The sequence below is a fragment of the Rhincodon typus genome, chromosome 11, assembly GCF_021869965.1.
Source record: "Rhincodon typus isolate 14 chromosome 11, sRhiTyp1.1, whole genome shotgun sequence".
NCBI classification, from domain to species: Eukaryota; Metazoa; Chordata; class Chondrichthyes; order Orectolobiformes; family Rhincodontidae; genus Rhincodon; species Rhincodon typus.
This window is the reverse complement of record NC_063342.1, coordinates 53,562,982-53,583,238: the sequence shown is the minus strand read 5'-3', so window position 1 is coordinate 53,583,238 and position 20,257 is coordinate 53,562,982. Positions and strand designations below refer to the sequence as shown.

The following is a 20,257-nucleotide window of genomic DNA, read 5'->3' as shown; positions in this document are numbered from 1 at the left end:
CTCTCTATTTTTGAGATAGACCAGTGAGCAAGGGTCGGGTGGAGACGAGGTTTCCGTGGAGCCATGGCCCCAGAACAGGAGAGCATGACCGTGAATAAACTCTGAATAAGATCAATCATTTTCTGTTTTAACTGTTTGCTGCATTCCACTACTAACAAAGGTGTGAACTAATTCAGCTGAAGTCGGTAGGTGGAAACCTCCCGTTCTCAAGGGCACCTTGAGCAGCACTTTTTTTTTGTTTGTGTGTGTTCTGTGCTACTGCCAACCTCACCCCCACGTACCCACCTTTTTGTTTCTTGTTGCCTTCTCTTGGTTATACTAATGCTGCTGTCCTTTTCAAGTGGATTTGGGAGCCCAGTAGAAGTGCTGCTCAGCCCCCTCTAGCTTACCATTAAAGACCAACTAATATAAAATGACAGCTATGCGAAAGAAACAGACTTTATTAGTCTTAGTTTCTTGCTGCCAGCCCCACCACTTCCCCCATTTGCTTGTTTGTGTAAATCAGTGGTCATTACTTCCTCTCAGATGCTGAAAAAAACTGCAATATTTGTTTAGGCCAAAGCAAATACCTGCAGCCTCCATGCAGTCTGCATACAAAGTGAGTCTGGGCCAGTAATCGGCACAGAAGCTTGCTTTTTTACGTATTCAGTAATCCACTTGTCCTCAAAACTTATCCTGAACTCCTTGGTGTATTTAGGAAGCTGCCAAAGTGAGAAGGAGCAAAGTCTACTGCTGTGCTTCTCCTCTCCTGAAGCTGCTCAGATTAGTTAATTGGCAATCAGGGAATGAAAAGGTCAAGCAGAAGAAATGTTCAAAGATTTAGCTCTCATTATGTGAGAACACGGCTTTTATCTGCCCAGGTTCAGCTAATTCCTAGTCCGTTTCTTTTCCTGTCTGTTTCAGCCACCAGACCCAGACTACCTGCTGGGATCATCCCAAGATGACAGAGCTCTATCAGTCACTAGGTAAGAAAGCCTTTGAGCATGCTGCGTTTTTGAATTTGAACAGTGTTTCACCACAATTTGTAATGACTTGCTTTGTTATGAAGAGGATGCATTTGGGAAAAGAACCTGCAAATGCACCTACAGACGTGCCATAATTTCAACTGCTTGGGAGTTGAGATTTAGCTGAAAGTATGAAAGTTTTTAAAATGGAGAAGAAGGCATTCTAATCTCAATGCATTAGTTATGAAAATGACTATTCTACAATTTCATGGGAATCTTTTACCATTTACTTAAGCAGCACAATTCAAAGCTTAATTTATGTCAGATATAATTAACGGTTCTGAAAGGTTTTCTTTTGAAAGCTTACACAATGCAAAGCAGCAGTTCACATTTTACACTGGAGTGAAGTTTGTGTGTGGTCAGTTATTTGCAGCATATATTTCTAAGTTTCCTTGAATTTTCCTTTTTTGAGCCTGTGCCACTATTTCCATGGGCCATGTTTACTGGCCATATTGTGGTGTGCAGCCTTTATTGACATCTGTCACAGGCCTCAGTAGGTTTCACCAGGAAGGTGTAAATACTCTACGGGGGGAAAGAAACATCTTTTAAATATTGCTAATACTGTTTAACATATTTAATGTATGGTTTGCATTAGCAATTTTCTTTTAATACTGATTTAATCTTACCTTTTCATTGATTATTGTTCAATCCCGTGAGTCGATCTCTATTTTTGTTAGAATTTGTTTTGCCAGTGGTTGAAACAAATTATATTTGGAGAATATGTGGTAGAATGAACATATATTGGAAGTGCCTTTGTTTGCCATAGCACAACAAGTCCCCAAAATTATTTCTTAACTGTCCAACATGGTAATATTTCTGGGAACAGGACCAGTACAACGCCAAAATAAAGAAAGTAACATTGTGTGCTTTCATTATTCACAATGAAAAGATGAAATACAAGTAGGAAAAGAAACATCTGTGGTGTATGCACTATGTATTTCACCCAAAACTTTCTCCTGCAGGAATCTCAAAGATAAGCAGGAAAACAGATAATTGAGACTCCATCATAATGGCTGAATTTCTTGAGCAGTATGGAGAATTTCTCCTCATATATGAAGTTTACCCTTCTCGTGTGTCAGTGTGATTGACTAAGGAAAAAGTCAGACCAAAGTGTCACAGTACCAAACATTCTTGTTCCTATGTAATCAACAGTACAATGAACATTGGTCTGAATAATTTCAAATAAAATGTTTCAATCTACATGATTGCAAGAAGCTAACTTGTCAATATAAACTTTTTCCCTTTTTGAGCCCAGTGTCATTATGGGGAACTAGTCATTTGCTTATTGTTGCAAGCGACTTGTAGGGCATTAAAGATCTGTAGTCAACAGGAGATTACTAATGTTTTTATTTGCCAGCAAGGTCCAGGCCACAGACCATTTAAAATTAATGTTTCTCACTTTTTGCAAGCTAGTTGCTTAATTTTACACTGCACATTTTATTCCAATGTACAACAGGTATGCACTGTATTCTGTGATCTTAGTGATATTTGTGTTCTGTTTGATCTGTGCCATTTTGCCTGTTGACAAGTTAGAATAAATTTTAATTGGATCTGTAAATGTGCTAGAAAAACAAGATGTAACTTCAACATCATGCCAAATTATATTGAAAAGCAGTACTTAATTCAGTCCAAATTCAAGATGTAGAGAATTGATAACCTTGGTGAATTAGCAGGCGCAACTTGTTGTTAAAATATAAAAAGAAAGAGTTAACTTGAGAAATCGTGTGGCCTGCCAGCCCTAATGACATTTGAGATGAATTGTACTTTATATTTTAAGTTGTGGAACTCATATTAGACCTAAGAACTGTGATTGATTTATTATGTAGCATGTAGCATCTGTGAATGATATACTATCAGAGAGACTATGTATGTGTGCATGCATTTGTAAAATGGGCATTTCTGGATAGAATTCCAATGAACTGTATAAAAAATTAAACATTCATTTACTATGTGAGCATTTATGTACTGAAAATTTAATAAAGTAAGGTTATCAATGAATACAGGTATAGCAGATAGTTAACATTTGCAAATCCTATGCTGTACCATTTATCAGTTCAATCCGATAATTACCACACAACAAAATCAGAAGGGACCAAACATGAGACAGCAACAATAAACAGGACACTAGTATTTTAAGGCTGCAGCCTCATTCTGTAATTGACATGACAAGTTATGAATGAAATTAGAGTTCAATAATTTTAGTATTGTCATAGTTCCTAGTTATTCTTTATTATTCCCAGGTTCTCGAATTAGAACATCTGAAATCATTGTCAAAGAGGTTTAATGGTGTCTGCAAAAGTCATTCATTCCACTGATATTTTAGTCGAGACACCATCTTGCTTGATGTCTCAAATTAAAGTGTCTTAAAGGGAAATTTATGAAGTGTTAGTATGGTCATTGCCAATGTCATGAGTTTAGAGCTTTGTTTTGAATTTGTGCATGCTTGTATTTCAACCTCTGAAGATTAGATCATAAGATTCAAGAACAGAAGTCGGCCATTTAGCCCATCAAGTCTGCGCCACCATGCAATGAGATTGTGGCTGATATTCTCATCCCCTTAATCGTTGATGCCCTTACTGATTGAAAATCTGTCTGTCTTAGCCTTGAATGTACTTAGTAACCCAGCAACTGCAGAGCACTGCATTTAAAAAGAAGACAGACTCACTGTGCTCTGAGAGAAGAAATTCCTTCTCATCTCTGTCTTGAATACAGAACCCCTTCCTCTGAGAACATGCCGCCTGCTCCTAGACTGTTCCACAAGGAGAATCCTAAATATCAATAATTTGATTCTTATTCTCCTAAACTCCAATGAAAAACTGTCACAACCTTTCCCAATAAGAAAACCCTTTCATACCCAGGATCAACCTAGTGAACCATCTCTGGATTGCCTCAATGTCAATTTATCTTTCCTCAGATAGGTTGACCCAAGTGTTGACAGTGTTCTAGATGTAGACTAACTGGTTCTTTGTCAAGATTTAATAAACACCTCTCCCCCCACCCCCCCCCCCCCCCCCCAAATATTTGTGTATTCCATCCCTTTCAAATGAAGACTGTCAGCCTTTTTGACTTCTCTATTACCTGTTGACCTTGGATGCCAGCTTATTGTGATTCATGCACAAGGACCCCCAAATTTCTCTGTGTGCGGCTTTTACTTAATTAGTATTCCATTCTTCTGTTCTTCTTGGCAAAGAGCATTACTTCAATTTTGCCTTCAATATATTCCATCCAGTAAGTTTCTGCCCACTCACTTGTCCATATCCCTGTGCAGACCCTCCCTCTTTCATCCTTACCCCTTGCCTTCTATCTGCAAACTTGGTGACAGTACATTTACTTACCTTGTCCAAGTCATTAACAGATATTGTAAATAATTGTGGCCTTATTGCTGATCCATGTGACACACCACTAGATGCACCTCTTTATCCCAACTCACTCTTCTATTAGTTACCCAGTTATTTACCCATGTTGATAACATGTTCCAACACCATGGACGCTCATCTTATTAAGATGTGTGTTCGTTGAGCTATAGTTATAAAATGTGCAAGTAATGTTGAAAGCGATGAAATTTTGTGCTGAAATCCATACTTACTCGCAAACACTGCTGAAATGTTTTGTTTCTTTCTAATGCAGCTGACCTAAATAATGTAAGGTTTTCTGCGTACAGAACAGCCATGAAGCTACGAAGACTGCAGAAAGCTCTTTGCCGTAAGTATGGTCTTATCTCCTTACTCTTCTTTGCCAAGGAATAAGCTATTTACCCCTTCAAGGTAGACAAATAGGAGGCTGGAAGAATACAGCATCAGGCAGCATTACAAATACCTGAAATGTTGACTTCTCCTTTCCTCCAGATGCTGCCTGGCTTGCTGTGTTCTTCCAGCCTCCTGTTTGTCTACTTTGGATTCCAGCATCTGCAGTTTTTTTGTCTCTAACCAAATTTACCCCTTCAAACCTGTCCCATTACTCTGAGATCATGACTGATTTGTGACCTAACCTCATGTATCCAGTTTTTGCACATTATCTTTTGAATGTATTTGGTTAACAAAAAAATCTATTTGGTTAACAAAAAAATCTGTCAATCTCAGATTAAAACTAACAATTGACTCAGCATCAACTACCATTTATGGAGGAGTTCCAAACTTTACCTATTCATTACAAGCTTCACTTCTGAGAAGCCTAAATTTGTGGTTATGTCATCTAAACCCAGATTTCCTAATCAGTAGAGATATTTTCTTTCTTTCAAGCACATCATTTCTTCTTAGTTTCTTGAAAACCTTGATAATGTTACATCATAATGTTAAAATTTAAAAAAAAATGTAATTCTAGTTTGTGTAATCTCTCCTAATAATTTAACCTTTGGAGTCCATGTATCGTTCTGCTAACTCTTTACTGCCCTCAATCTATGGACAATATATTGTTGCTATTGAATTACGTCTTGAACTGTTCACAATACTCCAAGTCTAACCTAACCAGGGCTTTGTATGGTGGGAACATGACTTTTAATAGCTGCCAGCTTTACAGGCCATCCTCTGGGTGATTTCCTAACAAATGTTTTTACATGGCCAGATTGTTAACCTTACCCACGTTCTATGTCAGGAAAACGAGCTACATTGATGGATGATTGAATCATAGAATAGAATCATAGATTCCCTTCAGTGTGGAAACAGGCCATTTGGCCCAAAAAGCCCACACCGCCCCTCCGCAGCGCATCCCACCCAGATCCATTCCCTTACCCCTGCATTTTCCATGTCTAACACACCTAACCTAACATCCCTGGGCACTATGGGCAATTTAGCGTGGCCAATGCACCTACCCTGCACAACTTTGGACTGTGGGAGGAAACCGGACCACCCGGACGAAACACACGCAGACAAGGGAAGAATGTGCGAACACCACACAGACGGTTGCCCGAGGCCGGTATCAAACCTGGGTCCCTGGTGCTGTGATGCAACAGTGCTAACCACTGAGCCACCATGCACGATATTTCTGTGCTGGAAATATCACTACTCTGCCGCTCGAGGGTGTAGAGAAGCCCTGTTGTCAAATCTGAAATATTTTGGAGAGGGAAGAAGATATTAGCTTCCTTCTAATACAGGTATCTGGCTGGATATCAACCCAGCATTCAGAAAATGAAATCCTTGTTCCGGCACCCTAAGGCTGTCTAGAGGAAAATGTGAAATGCCTTGTCATCCAACTCAGAAGGTGTCATGGTGGCTCACTGGTGAGCACTGCTGCATCACAATCCCACGATCATGGGTTCATTTCTAGCCTTGGAATAGGAATAGGGATAGGGATAGGGTGAGGGCTGGGATGCCCACTTGTCCTAATGGCCTGTCTCTGTACTGCAGAGATACTATGATTCTATGAAAGTTACCACTGAGCAAAGCAGCCATCCTACCCAGTTTCTGCCCCCTTGTCTCCCCAGCTTTTCTGGCTTTTTATTAGCAGCCCATCATTACTATGTTGTGAATCAGACTCAAGGATTTCTTTGTGAAATGCAGACAAAGCAGTTGCACTTTCCTGTGTTGATAGTTTTATTTTATCACAAATTGTGTTACTTGTGATCCACACAGATATTAATTCCATTTTGCCAACTGAAATGCAACAATTATTTGTCCATAAAGCTACAAAATTTTTCTCACGCATTAGTGTGTCTTAAGAGAGTTCAGCACCAGTTTTGCTAATCACTGTTTGGTTTGCGTATATTCGAGGTCAGTATCAGAGGTGCAATTTTTTTAACCATGCCAATCTTCTCATCCCCCTCCCCCTTCAAAGTGTATTGACTCCCTGCTGGGGAACAGTTCTGTGGAGACTGGTTGTCCTCCATTACTTTGAAGTGATCATTATTCATAAGCCTCCAGTTTGACAATCCAGTTTCAACATGTTCAGGATTACACCACAAAATGATACTGTAGGTGACAGCATTACCAAAAGAACTTCCAAATACTTGTTTGTATCAGGGGAGTTTAGTGGCATTCTAGGGATTACATTATTGAATATGTATTAAGTTGATGAAAGTATCAAACAGAAAGAAATCCTAATATGATGTATTTGTCCCAATTTTTTATTATGGAAGTAAGGCAATTGTCTTACTTCAAACAACAAATCCCACGGTAAGTTCTGAACATGAATGTGAATGAAACAGTAGATCACAAACAAACATTAGGAGTGTGCTTCACTTTGGTGGTAATAAAGACTTTCAGCTGAAATGATAAAGTAATGAATACAATGCAGTTACTTCTGTACAATACCCTTAAATATGAAAAGTGCTTTTATAATTGCATATTTTTGGAATCACATAAATGATGCAAAAATTGTTGCAGAATCATCAGCACACAACATCAGCTTCCAAGATCTTTCTGATATTAAAAGCTTCAGGCTAATTGCAATTTAATGTTTTACTGTTTTTAAAACATTGATCTGTTTACCAAATAGATGTCATGTCAGTTTGGGTTGTGTGTGCATTCTCAAATAATTGCGAATGTCTTTCCAAACATTGATTCATTTAGACTGAGGCTTTGTCTCTAATTAAACTACATCAAAACTGCTTGAATGAATCAATTAGTTATCATTGATTATTTTCCTCAAGGGGATCTAGCTATCACTTTATTAGCGCATCGATAGAAGTGTTGTGATGCTGGTCATACATTTCCAAATCCACAAATAAATTGACGTTAGGAGAACAGTATTTTTCAGTTCCTTGCGGGAACTATTGTAACAAACGGTTTGGTTGATTGTTGATATCTGACAAGGCCCTCAACTTAATATAGTTGAATGAGTATTTGCATTCCAATTCATGTCGTTGAACTTTTGAAAAGGAAGGTTTGTAAAGGTAGCTCAACTACTTAAGTAAGAATAAGTTTCATTTGAAATAGGTTGCCCATAAAATAAAACTATTAAAGGTACACAAAGTAACCAATACCTTGGCAACAAGCTGCACATCATGATGACTTTTTCAAAGACTAGCTCTTGATTTATGTGTATTAGAGGAACATGGATCATTTGGTTATTGTGGTGTGACACACATTAGCAAAGCAAGACTTACAGCTCAGTCATGATCACTATTTTATTGTGTAGCTATATTGTTCTGTCATTTTATCCACATGTGTGAATTAAATATATGCTACTTCTTTTCTCGAGCCCTTTTTTAACTTGCTGTTTTGCAAACTTCTGTTGGGCTTTGGCTATATATTTTGTTAAAACTATTCCCTTTATTTTACTCCTGTATTTTTTTGTGTCAGCTTTATTCAGAGGCATTTTACTCTGTTTTTCAAGTAGCATGTGTTGTTTTCTTGGTTTGTATTGAGTATCAGCTGTTGCTTCATATGATAAAGCACAATTGGAGTCCATTCAGCTCATCATGTTGATGCTGGCTCTTGAAAGAGGTGTTCAGTTAGTTCCTATTCTTTCCTCATGGCCCTACAGATTATTTCGCTTCAAGTTTTTATCCAATTACCACTTCCCTTTCAGGAACACACAACTCACTGCATTAAAAGGTAAAGCTGTCAGATTTTGTTAGATGAGAAATCAGAGGCTATGATTTTCTGGATTTGACCATTGCCTGTCAGCCTAACTCTACCCATTAAAGGTACAATACAATTTCAGACCTGATGAGGTTGTGGTACGGCATTGCCGCACACTCTCATCCCATTCTCCATCCCCAGGCCCAAATATGCACACACTTGTGTTAAAATCATGGTATATTTCTGCACATGATGTTTTGTGCACCTGGATCGTGACAGAATTCAGTTGTGGATATTTGCAGTGACCAGTTTATAACATCCATTATGGAGATGTAATCTTCTTCCATTTGTAAGGGTGAGAGGCAGTAGGTGTGCAGTATAAATCTTGATTTGCATGGTCTCCCAGGAACTGACTTCAGATTATGCAGGTTCCACAGTCTGTTGCTCTTAAATTCTTCCTGTTGAAGTACAAACTTTAGAAAGCTTACATTGAGCTAAAAGATCGATAGCTTGGGACCGAAAGCATAACTAGTGATCTCGTCAATCTCATCATTATTCAAATGTACGGTTTGCAGCAAGCTGAAATGAAGTGTAGAGTCCTTCATCAGAATATAGTGATAGCAATAAATTAGTGACAGCAGGAGCACAGATTCCAACAAAATGCACGACAAGTTTCAAACAGAGTGAATATGCAATCTGTTGCATTGGAGAACTGTACACTTTGATGTGAAAATTGGAGGGCAACACTGAGGGTTGATCAGATCATAGAATTTTACACCTTGTAGTTGGAGTGCAATTTTGTTTCTTACACCCACAGTCTGAATCTATGGCTGGGTTTTATTACTGAATTTCATGGTCTGTATTGCAGTCGGATTTTGCTGCTGGTATTCACAGCTTGTATGTGCATTAAATCTTTGCTCTGAACTTGTATACTACAGACACACAGTAGATTTTATGATGCTCAAGTGAAAAAGAGGGCTTGTGTGCTGATGCTTCTGCTCCCTCTTCAGACATTATTGTTTTATTGAGGAATAAATTATTTCTGATTGACAATATTGAAATAGGATAATGCAGAATAATTTTACTTGCCTCATCCTGTATTGCAATGCCGACGCACACAGGATAATTTGCAGCCAAGTGATGCCATCTTATTGATTTGGCCTTTGGAAATCTTGTCAAATAATTCAAGCATAATTTTAAAATGTTACTTTCCTATTTCTCCACAGTGGATCTTCTTTCTCTGCCAAGCGCTTGCGAGGCCTTTGACCAGCACAATCTCAAGCAAAATGATCAACTAATGGATATTTTGGAGATAATTAACTGCCTCACTTCAATCTATGATCGACTGGAACAAGAACATAGTAACCTTGTCAATGTGCCTCTCTGTGTGGACATGTGTCTTAACTGGCTCCTCAATGTCTATGACACGTATGTTTCTTTGAACGGTGTAACTAACTCAAGCAGAACCAATACCGGAAGAAAGGGATGTTGGTGGGAGGGTTGTGGTGGGCAGATACGTAGGGCGACTACGAGACGGTTTGATTTATTTCTGGAAAACAACCATATCAAAGGTGGCTATCTTGACTCTAAGGTGTCTGTTCATGTGATGTATGTGGACTTCCAAGAGACGTTCACTACAGCACCACGCAATAAATCTGGAGGAAGGTTATAGCTGATGGAATAAAAGGGACAGTCGCAATGTGGATACAATATTGGCTCAGGAATTGTAAAGAGAGTGTCCTAGTTAGGGAATATTTTTACAGCTGGAGAAAAGTTTTCAGTGGTGGTCCCTAGGGACTTGTATTGGCACCTTTGCTTTTCCTGATATGTTTTAATGATTTAGATCTTGGATTGCAGGGGACAATTTAAGAATTTGTGGATCACTTGAAACTATGTGAACTCAGAGAAGAGCAGATTAGAAGTTTAAAAGGACATCATCCAGCTGTACACCTTGTTATCTTTAAAAGGACATTGTCAGGAGTTAAATGGGCAGAAAAATGGCAGAAGTTCAGTGCAAGGAAGTGTAAGGTAATGTGTTTTTGGTGCAAAGAACATGAAATGACCACATAACACAACATAAGGAGTACTGTTAAGAGTGGCAGGAGCAGAGCTAAGTTTATTTAGATGTGCATAGGTCATCATGGCAGGACAGTTAGAGAGTGTTGTTAAAGTATTAAGTCTTCTAGGCTTCATTAGTAAGAGTACAGAGTACAAACGCATGGATATTATGCTGAGCCTATATAAGAAACTAGTTAGACCTCAGCATGAGTATTGTGTACGGTTCTGGATACTATACAGTAGTACGGATGCAAATGCATTTGACAGTGCGCAGAAAAGGTCTATGAGAATCATGTTAGGGATAAGACATTACAGTTACGTAGATACATTGAAGTTGGGACAGCTTTCCTTGGAGGGGAGATGGCTAAGAAGAGATTTGATGGAAGTTTTCAAAATGATGAGGAGTCATGATAGAGACAAATTATTCTTGTGTATAAAAGTATCAAGAACTGAGGCACACAGTTCAAAGTGTTTTGCAAAGGAAGCAAATGTGAGATGAGTAAAAACCTCTCTTGAATGGTTCAATCTGGAATGCACTGATTGGAATTTGTGGTGGAGGCATGTTCATTTGAAATATAGATGGAATACAGGGAGAAGTAGCTATTTGGATATAGAACTGGCTCGAAGACAGAGGATGGTAGTGGAGGTATGCTTTTCAGACTGGAGGTCTGTGACCAGTGGTGTGCCACATGGATCGGTGCTGTGTCCACTGTTTTTCTTCATTTATATCAATGATTTAGATGTGAACGTTAGAGGTATGGTTAGTAAGTTTGCAGGTGACACCAAAATTGGAGGTTAGTAGGCAGCGAAGAAGGTTACCTCAGAGTACAACGAGACCTTGATCAGATGGAACAGTGGGCTGAGGAGTGGCAGATGGAGTTTATTTTAGATAATTGTGAGCTGTTGCATTTTGGGAAGGCAAATCAGGGCAGGACTTATACACTTAATGGTAAGATCCTGGATAGTGTTGCTGAATAAAGACAACTTGGAGTGCAGGTTCATAGTTCCTTGGAAGTGGAGTCACAAGTAGACAGGATAGTGAAAAACGTTTTTGATATGCTTGCCTTCATTGATCAGTGCATTGAGTATAGGAGTTGGGAAGTCATGTTGCAGCTGTACAGGACATTGGTTAGGCCATTTTTGGAATGCTGCATTCAGTTCTGGTCTCCCTGCCATAGGAAGGATGCTACTAAAATTGAAAGGGATGAGAAAAGATTTACAAGGATTTTGCCGGGGTTGGAGGGTTTGACCTATAGGGAGAGGCTGAATGGGCTGGGGCATTGGAGGCTGAGGGGTGAACTTATAGAGGTTTATAAAATCATGAGGGACATGGATAGGGCGAATAGACCGGGTCTTTTCCCCAGGGTCCAAAACTAGAGGGCATAGGTTTAAGGTGAGATGGGAAAGATTTAAGAACATAAGAACCAGGAGCAGGACTAGGCCATCTGGCCCTTTGAGCCCACTCAATAAGACAATGGCTGACCTTTTCATGGGCTCAATTCCATTTAGCCACTCTCTCATCATAATCCTTAATTCCTTTACTCTTCAAAAAATTATCTATCTTAGCTTTAAAAACATTCAATGAGGAAGCCTCAACTACTTCACTGGGCAGGGATTCCACAGATTCACAACCCTTTGGGTAATTCAATCCTAAATCTGGTCCCCCTAATTTTGAGGGTATGCTTTCTTGCTCTAGTTTCACCAACCAATGGAAACAATCTCCCTGCTTCTCTCTTATCAATTCCCTTCATCATTTTATATGTTTCTACAGGATCCCCCCCTCATTCTTCTAAATTCCAATGAATATAATCCCAGTCTATTCATCCTGTCCTCGTAAGCCAACCCTCTTCACTCTGGAATCAACCTAGTGAATCTCCTCTGCACCCTCTCCAGTGCCAATACATGCTTTCTCAAGTAAGGAGACCAAAACTGCTTGCAGTACTCCAGGTGTGGCCTCACCAGCACCCTATACAGCTGTAACATAACCTCCCTGCTTTTAAACTCAATCCGTCTAGCAATGAAGGACAAAATTCCATTTGCCTTCTTAATTACCTGTTGTACCTGCAAACCAACCTTCTTTGATTCATGCACAAGGACACCCAGGTTTCTCTGCAGAGCAGCATGCTGCAACTTTTTACTGTTCAAATAATAGTCCTTTTTACTGTTATTCCTACCAAAATGGATGACTTCACATTTATCGACATTGAATTCCATCTGCCAGACCTTTGCCTACTCCCTTAAGCTATCTATATCCCTCTGCAAACTTTCAGAGTCCTCTGCACACTTTTCTGTACCACTCATCTTAGTGTCATCTGCAAATTTTGACACACCACACTTAGTCCCCAACTCCAAATCATCTATGTCAATTGTAGACAATTGTGGTCTTAACACTGATCCCTGAAACACACCACTAGTCACTGATCGCCAACCAGAAAAACACTAATTCATCTCCATTCTTTGCTTCTTGTTAGTTATTCAATCCACTATCCATGCTAACACATTGCCTGTAACACCATGCCACTTTATCTTATGCAGCAGCCTTTTGTGCGGTACCTTGTCGAATGCCTTTTGCACATCTGCTGGATCCCCATTATCCACTGCACTCATAACGCCTTCATAGAATTCCTGCAAATTATTCAAACACGGCCTGCCTTTCATGAACCCATGCTGCATCCGTCCAATGGGACAATTTCTATCCAGATGTCTTGCTGTAGCTTCCTTGATGATAGATTCAAGCATTGTCCCCACTGCAGAAGTTAAGCTAACCGTCCTTTAATTCCCCTGTTTTGTCTCCCTCCTTTTTTAAAAAGCGGCGTCACATTTGCTATTTTCCAATCTGCTGGAACTGCCCCAGAGTCCAGCCAAATTTGGACAATTACGAATGCATTTGCTATTTCTCCCGCCATCTCTGGGCCAGGAGATCTGTCTACTTTGAGCTCCATCAGCTTGCCCAACACTACCTCTTTCATGGCAATGATCGTGTCTAGGTCCTCACCTACCTTAGTCTCTTTGTCATCAATTACTGGCATGTTATTTGTGTCCTCCACTGTGAAGACCCCTGACACAAAATACCTGTTCAGTGCCTGAGCTATTTCCTCATTTCCCGTTATTAAATCCCCCTTCTCATCCTCAAAAGGGACCAATGTTTACCTTAGCCATTCTTTTTTGTTTTATATATTTTTAGAAACTTTTAAGGGTCTTTTATAGAAATTTAAAAAGGACCTAAGGGGCAGCTTTTTCACACAGAGGGTAGTGCATGTATGGAATGGGCTGCCAGAGGAATTGGTGGAGGCTGGTACAACTATAACATTTAAAAGGCAACTGGATGGGTATATGAATAAGAAAGGTTTAGAGGGTTATGGGCCGCACGCTAGCAAATGAGACTAGATTAATTTAGGATGTCTGGTCAGCTGGTTGAGTTGGACCAAAAGATCTGTTTCCATGCTGTATAGCTCTATGACTGTATTTAAGGCATTCAAAAGTGTATTAGATGATTGTTTTTATTTAAGTAATGTACAGAGTTTAGAGAAACAGCTGGAGGTTGGCACTAAGTCAAAATGCTCAGAGAGCCAGTGCAGACAAAATGGTCCAAATGGCTTTCTGCACTGTAATAATTATGTGATTCTGTAGCTTTTGTCACTACCTGAACACTATTAAACTCAACAATAACGAAGACCTGCAAAATATTATCAAGTAAATGTTGGCTCTCAATAGTTTAGTGTTTTGTTATCTGAAGTTACATAGAATACTTAGAAGCTGCTGTCCACAAAAAAAAGGGACGCTGCAGGAGAGAAGCTTTTTTTTCAGCAATATTTATCTGTAAGCAGAGATGCACTGATATACTTTTCCTTAAAACATTGTATCTCTTTCATCAGGAAACATCTAATGCACTGCCTACTCCTCAACAATTCTTGACAACAAAAATAGGCTGTCAGGTTGCTCACTTGTCCCCTCGAAGGTGTCAACATTGTCTAATGCTTTGTTGTCTTTTTCTTCAAAGTGGGAGAAACATTACTGAGGGATATGGAACAAATGTTAATATGTGGAGCTCGGTCACAAGTCAGCCGTGATCTCATTCTTTGGCAGAATGGACTTGTGGGAATAACTGCAATGTCCCCAAATAAAAATTTTATTTTTAATTCCTTTAACTCCAAGAAGTACATTTGAAGATTCACATTCAGTCACTTAAGGTAGAATTTTTGTTGCGTGATTATTTTGCCAGTGTTATTTTGATATAAACCCTGCTCATTCCGAGTTATGCAACCGAGATAATGAACAATGTATCTTCACTGAGTGATCGGTCATGGATACTTAACATAGCATAAGTTAAGGAACCATTCATAATTTTGAGGTACACAAAATTAATACATAGTTACTGTTGAGTGAAATAAGCTTATTTGTGGCCGTTATTTAACCTGCAAATGTAATTCCCTGTCGACGGTATGAAAATACATCCTTACACTTCGTCTTTTTAAGAGCTGGGGAACAGATGAACAAAGAAATTGTTTGAACAACAACTTTACAGAGCAGAATATGGTTTATAATCTTTGGCACCAGCTATTCCTTCTACTGCTCATAGCTGAAAAGCTCAATGTTAAATGTAACAGTTTGAAGCAGCCATTTTCCTTTAAATGAAAAGCAAAATAATCAGAGAAAGAACAGTGGGATGTTGGTTTTCAATCTCTGTAAATTCAGGATTTTTTTGTGTGGTTGCATCCATTTCGCAAGTTGATTGCCTACCCAAAAGTCCTTATAATGGAGACACTTCATTCTGAGGGAGTGAGAAAACAGTAAATATTGACAGTACATTATATGCTTGGCTGAGATACTGGCAATACCCACGCAGTTATAAATTCAGATTTATCTCCAGTGTGCAGATGCTTTCATTGCATACTTCTTTGTTGCAAATTCTCATTGCAAGCCATAATAATCATATTGAGATGCTTTGCCTGAAAGCTGAGCTCTGCGAAATTAAGGTAGCCTGGAGTTGAACATTTCTGGGATCCAGGCTGAATTAATCAACTCCAAACCTAAATTAAATTTGAAAGCTGTGGAAATGATTTCACTTCTCTCCACTTTCAAGTATAGCAATCCTGAATCTATATCTTCCTCCTGTACTTCCTTCATGAAGCACATACTAGAGATTGAACACTTTGCTTTCAAACTCTATGGGGCCCAGCACCACACCAGGCAATGGATGCAGTTAAGGGCTAAATATGGTTTCAGTCCATGCGCGTTTAGTAACTTCTGAGATTTTTAATTCTTACTTGACCTGTACAAAATCTAAACACAGGATTGTAAAGTTGATTCAGTACTTGGCTTGAATATTGGTGGATATTAACACAATTTACAGTAGTTTTAACCTGATCACTGTATGAAGTTGTTGGAACTAATATTGGCCAGGGTTAAAAAACGTGACACACTCAATCTCATGGCTGTCCTTTCCAGAGAATTAGATTAAAATGGCCACTGTTGTTTCTTAGCATTTTCACATTGGAAAAAAAAGAAAAAGGCACTATCTTCCATGAAAAAGTGTTTGTAAAACTTAAGTTGCCTTGTCTAAACATATGACATTGCAACAGTTATTTGTTCATGCTAACATTGTCATGAAGATTTGAAACTTACTTGTTCTGGCTGTTCTGTTATGACAAAAGCTCTCTTTTGTGAAGGTAATGGTCCTTTAAATCTTGCAAAGGTTGGAGGTTATAAAGGTAAATGACTCGTATTTGTCAGTGGTGTTTGACTAATTTTCAAGGCTATAGTTTAGTTAAATGCAAAGAACAAAAATTAGTTGTCAGTCTTTGGTACTCACACATACGCAAATATAGATACGTAATAAATATTTATTCAGAGTACTGAAGGTGTTGATCGAGGCAAGTTTCAGTTGTGACATTATTAGGCATCTAAGTATGGCTTGTTAATGGCACTGAGCTACAGGGTTCCTCTAACATTCATAAGGAAATAAATATATTTACAAATCACTGTCTGGTAAAAGTGGGGGTGGCAGTTAGCTCAGTTGGCTGGATGGCTGGTTTGTGATGCAAAGTGAAGCCAACAGTGTGGGTTCAATTTCCACAACTATTCTCCTTCTCAACCTCACCTCTTTCCTGAGGTGAGATGTCTCTCAGGTTAAACCACCACCAGTTGTCTAATGAGATAGCAGCCCAGTGGTTTGGTCAGATTATATGGCACCTTTACCTTACCTAGAAATTGGATTTATGTGAAATACTGTTTTGTCTTTGAGCCTCAAAAGGGTTTTGTCAAGTGTTACATCAGTGTGCTGTAACTTTTCCCATTTTGCCTGATTCATCTTTAGTGCTCGCAGTTCTGAGATTTCAAGGGATTATGATTTGTTTTGCCTCAAGTTCCAAGGTTCTGGAATTTCAACCTATCCTATACCACTGCAAAGAAATTTCTATAATGTGCATAACTCTCTTTTCCTCATGAGTAAATCTCAATTGAGTCCATTAGAAATGTATCACCCGATAAGTCCAATGTGATTTTCTTTTCTTTCTGTCTAGTGGTCGAACAGGGAAGATTCGTGTCCTGTCCTTTAAGAGTGGCATCATATCACTGTGCAAAGCACATCTTGAGGACAAGTATCGCTGTAAGTTTGTATTGGAATTTTTAAAAGCTGTCTCTGCTTTTTTTTTGTGTTGTACCCATTGAAGTAAAAATAGGCTTTGTGGAATCTGACACAACAGAATTAACTTCACAAAAAGAAAAATTAACTTCAAGGATTTTCTGTTCAGCATATAGTAGGCACTCTTCAATCTTGGTTGTGGTTTGTTACACGGATTTTAGCTTTCTTAACAGTGTGTGCATTTTCTGCTTGTGATTAACTTGTTTCCCTTGATGATTTTTCTGTATACTTAAACAAATAATAAGCACCAGAACCAATGAAATGGTTAAACTTCAGGAACTCATTAAGAAATGCAGCAGTCAATACAGCTTTGAGATTGGCATGCCTCATTAACTCACAAGGAGTGATTCTACAGTATGCCCAAGCATTGAAAATAGTTCAGTTGTAAGATGCCTAGTTACATCCCCAAGAAGAATGTACAAATCCTATTTGTTCTGCCTCGCACCCCATGTAATACCCTGGCATTACAATTGCCAGGAACTGCTGAGTGCAGCCTTGGCAGCACCAGAGCCCATTAGAATTTTGCATGCATTCCTCTTGAGTCTACAGCAAGATGTTCTTGCACAGTACATGAATTCTTTTAGATACAGGGTTACTACTCTCTATGAAACTTTAATAGTAATATTGTCGAGATGAAGCACATTTGACAAGCCTCTGCTTGTTTGTGTTCAGACATAAAATCAGTTGCCTTTGGGTACCATGGTGTCAGTTATACATAATATAATCATGGAGTAAATCACATGTGCTTCTTCAGGCTTTACTCCCTCCTCAATTCAAAGAGTATATTTCTTTGAAGATGAAGTAATTTTAAAGGTTTAAAAGTAAACAAAAATTGATTAATTTCCACAATACAAAGTGCTGGAGAAACTCCACGTGTGCCAGCATCTGTGGAGAGAGAAACAGAGTTAATGTTTCAAGTCACATTGGACTCAGAATATGAATTCTGATTCCCCTCTCCACAGATATTGCTAGACATGCTGAGTTATGCCAGCAATTCCTGTGTTTGTTTCATATTTCTAGCCAGGTGTTTACGGTCATAATAACGGATAACAAATATGACAGCTGCATTTTTTAAAATCATTTTGCTCTTTTTATAAGTATTTGATGATCTCCATGTAGTGGATGTAACAGATTCCATGATGCTATTCAATGTGCTGCCCAGTGACTTGTCCATTCCCTGCCTGACTGATGGATTAGCTGTTCAATGCTCCTGTCTACCACAAGCTGCCTGCCTCTCCTCCTGGCCTATAAAACAATGCAAGCGAGAGAAGTTGGTAGCCTGTAAGTGAAGACCTTGTGTGGTAAGAAAGGACCCATACAGAACCTGACAGCCTGTAAGTCAGTGCTGAAGTCATTATGTGCTGAAAAAACAATGGGAAATGGACAGAGTCTGGCAGCTTCCACTTAAACACGGAAGTGAGTGACTGCTAAGAAAGCAGTCTAAAAGTCACATGATGCATCCTGTGCAGATGCATGATATGGGTGTGTGTCCATTTGTGTAAAGCAACCTGACAGAAGCATGCAAGGCATAGGTGTCCCTGAGCTCCCAAGTAGTGTGCTGAAAGATTGACATGATGTGAGAGTTGACCCGAGAGCAAGCATGGCGATGTGGCAAGGCTGATGTTTTGCTGACGCCAACTTGCATGGATGAAGCGTCAAGGAATGTGCAGGGTTATGAATAAACACTTGGATGGTGGCGGGGTTGATCATTCAGCCACCAGGTACCCACTTTGATTTGCATGCTGGCACTTTGCGCCATCTAGTTTCTCGGAAGAGAATTGGGAGTGGTGTAGAAATGGGGCATGTTGAGTAATTAGTGAGATGCAAATGCATGGAAAAGAGGCAGTCGCCACTTGGGTGAGATTCAGATTCCCCTCGAGGAAAATCGGGAAAATCTTCCTCAGTGTTGACAACCTAACTTGTTCAGCTCACCCACTTTTCCCATTTTGTTCATCGTTACTCACAGCACAACAGAGAGGGAAAAATTCCAGCCTAGATTTCAGTGCATTAATAAGGGCATTCTAACACTTTGAACATTGAGATAATCTATGCAACTATACTGTGGGTGAGGTTTATTATTAGTTCCTCCTACCGCTGTCAGTTTGATGGAATAATCTCTCAGCCAGCTATGACCATTTTGACTGTTGTGGCATTGGCTTATACTATTGATAGCTGTGAGTGCTTTCAGAACGCACAGCCCTGCGCGTGTCTCTCCTGCTATCAGGTCTGGCCTCAGGAAGATGAATTCCTGCTTTAAAATGGAGACATTATATTGTAAATAGAATCTCAATTTGCAAATGTTTTTTATCATTAAACAATATATTGAGCTTGAGGCTGAGATGAAATGCTTGGTAGAATATTACCAGGTTTTGTAATTGTTCGCAACAGGATAACATCGGAAAGCTAGGAAAAAAAAAACAAATTCATCAGGTTTTCAATATAGGACTTGAATTCAGTTTGAGCCTCGTGTGTCTTTAGTTTGTTCACGTTAATTGTACATTGTTATGGTGGATGAAAGCTGAAACTGAATAATCTTGTGTGTGTAGCGTTTAAGTACCTAATGAACATATTACAGACAGATGTGGAAGATGGCTTGACGCCACCATAGACAGTTGTGTGATATAGTGAACTCACTGTAAATGTCTGTTGCATAAAGGGAAACCACCTTCTTTTAGAAATGTCTTTTTAATTCAGTAAGATGTTCCCAAGGTACTTTTCAAATTGATTGTCAAAAGGATGTTTTTAGGACAGCTGGCCAAAAATCTGGTCTGAAAAGTATCTTTTATGGAACGTGGTAAAGGAGAAAATGGAGACAGCAATATTTGAGAAGGGAATTCCAGTGTTTGGTATTTAGGTTGCTGATTCTTCGTCATCATTAGATTCTTAATTCCAGGTATTTTTTTTAATTCAAATTCCACCGTCTGCCATGGCGGGATTCAAACCTGGATCCCCAAAACGTTACAGAGAAAAAGTAGGAACTGCAGATGCTGAAGAATCTGAGATAACAAGATGTAGAGCTGGATGAACACAGCAGGCCAAGCAGCATCAGAGGAGCAGGAAGGCTGACGTTTCGGGCCTAGACCCTTCTTCAGAAA

At 39.2% G+C, this 20,257-nt stretch overlaps 1 protein-coding gene across 4 annotated transcripts in view; it reads left to right on the top strand.

The window, feature by feature from the left end:
• Positions 1-20,257, top strand: part of dmd (dystrophin) — a 1,291,331-nt gene that overhangs the window by 1,180,720 nt on the left and 90,354 nt on the right. For all 4 annotated transcript variants that reach the window (XM_048602828.1, XM_048602824.1, XM_048602825.1 and 1 more), the window contains 4 exons: positions 904-965; positions 4,632-4,706; positions 9,688-9,889; positions 17,041-17,126. In XM_048602828.1, the coding sequence (XP_048458785.1) occupies positions 904-965; positions 4,632-4,706; positions 9,688-9,889; positions 17,041-17,126 (425 nt within the window). The remainder of the gene's footprint in view (positions 1-903; positions 966-4,631; positions 4,707-9,687; positions 9,890-17,040; positions 17,127-20,257) is intronic.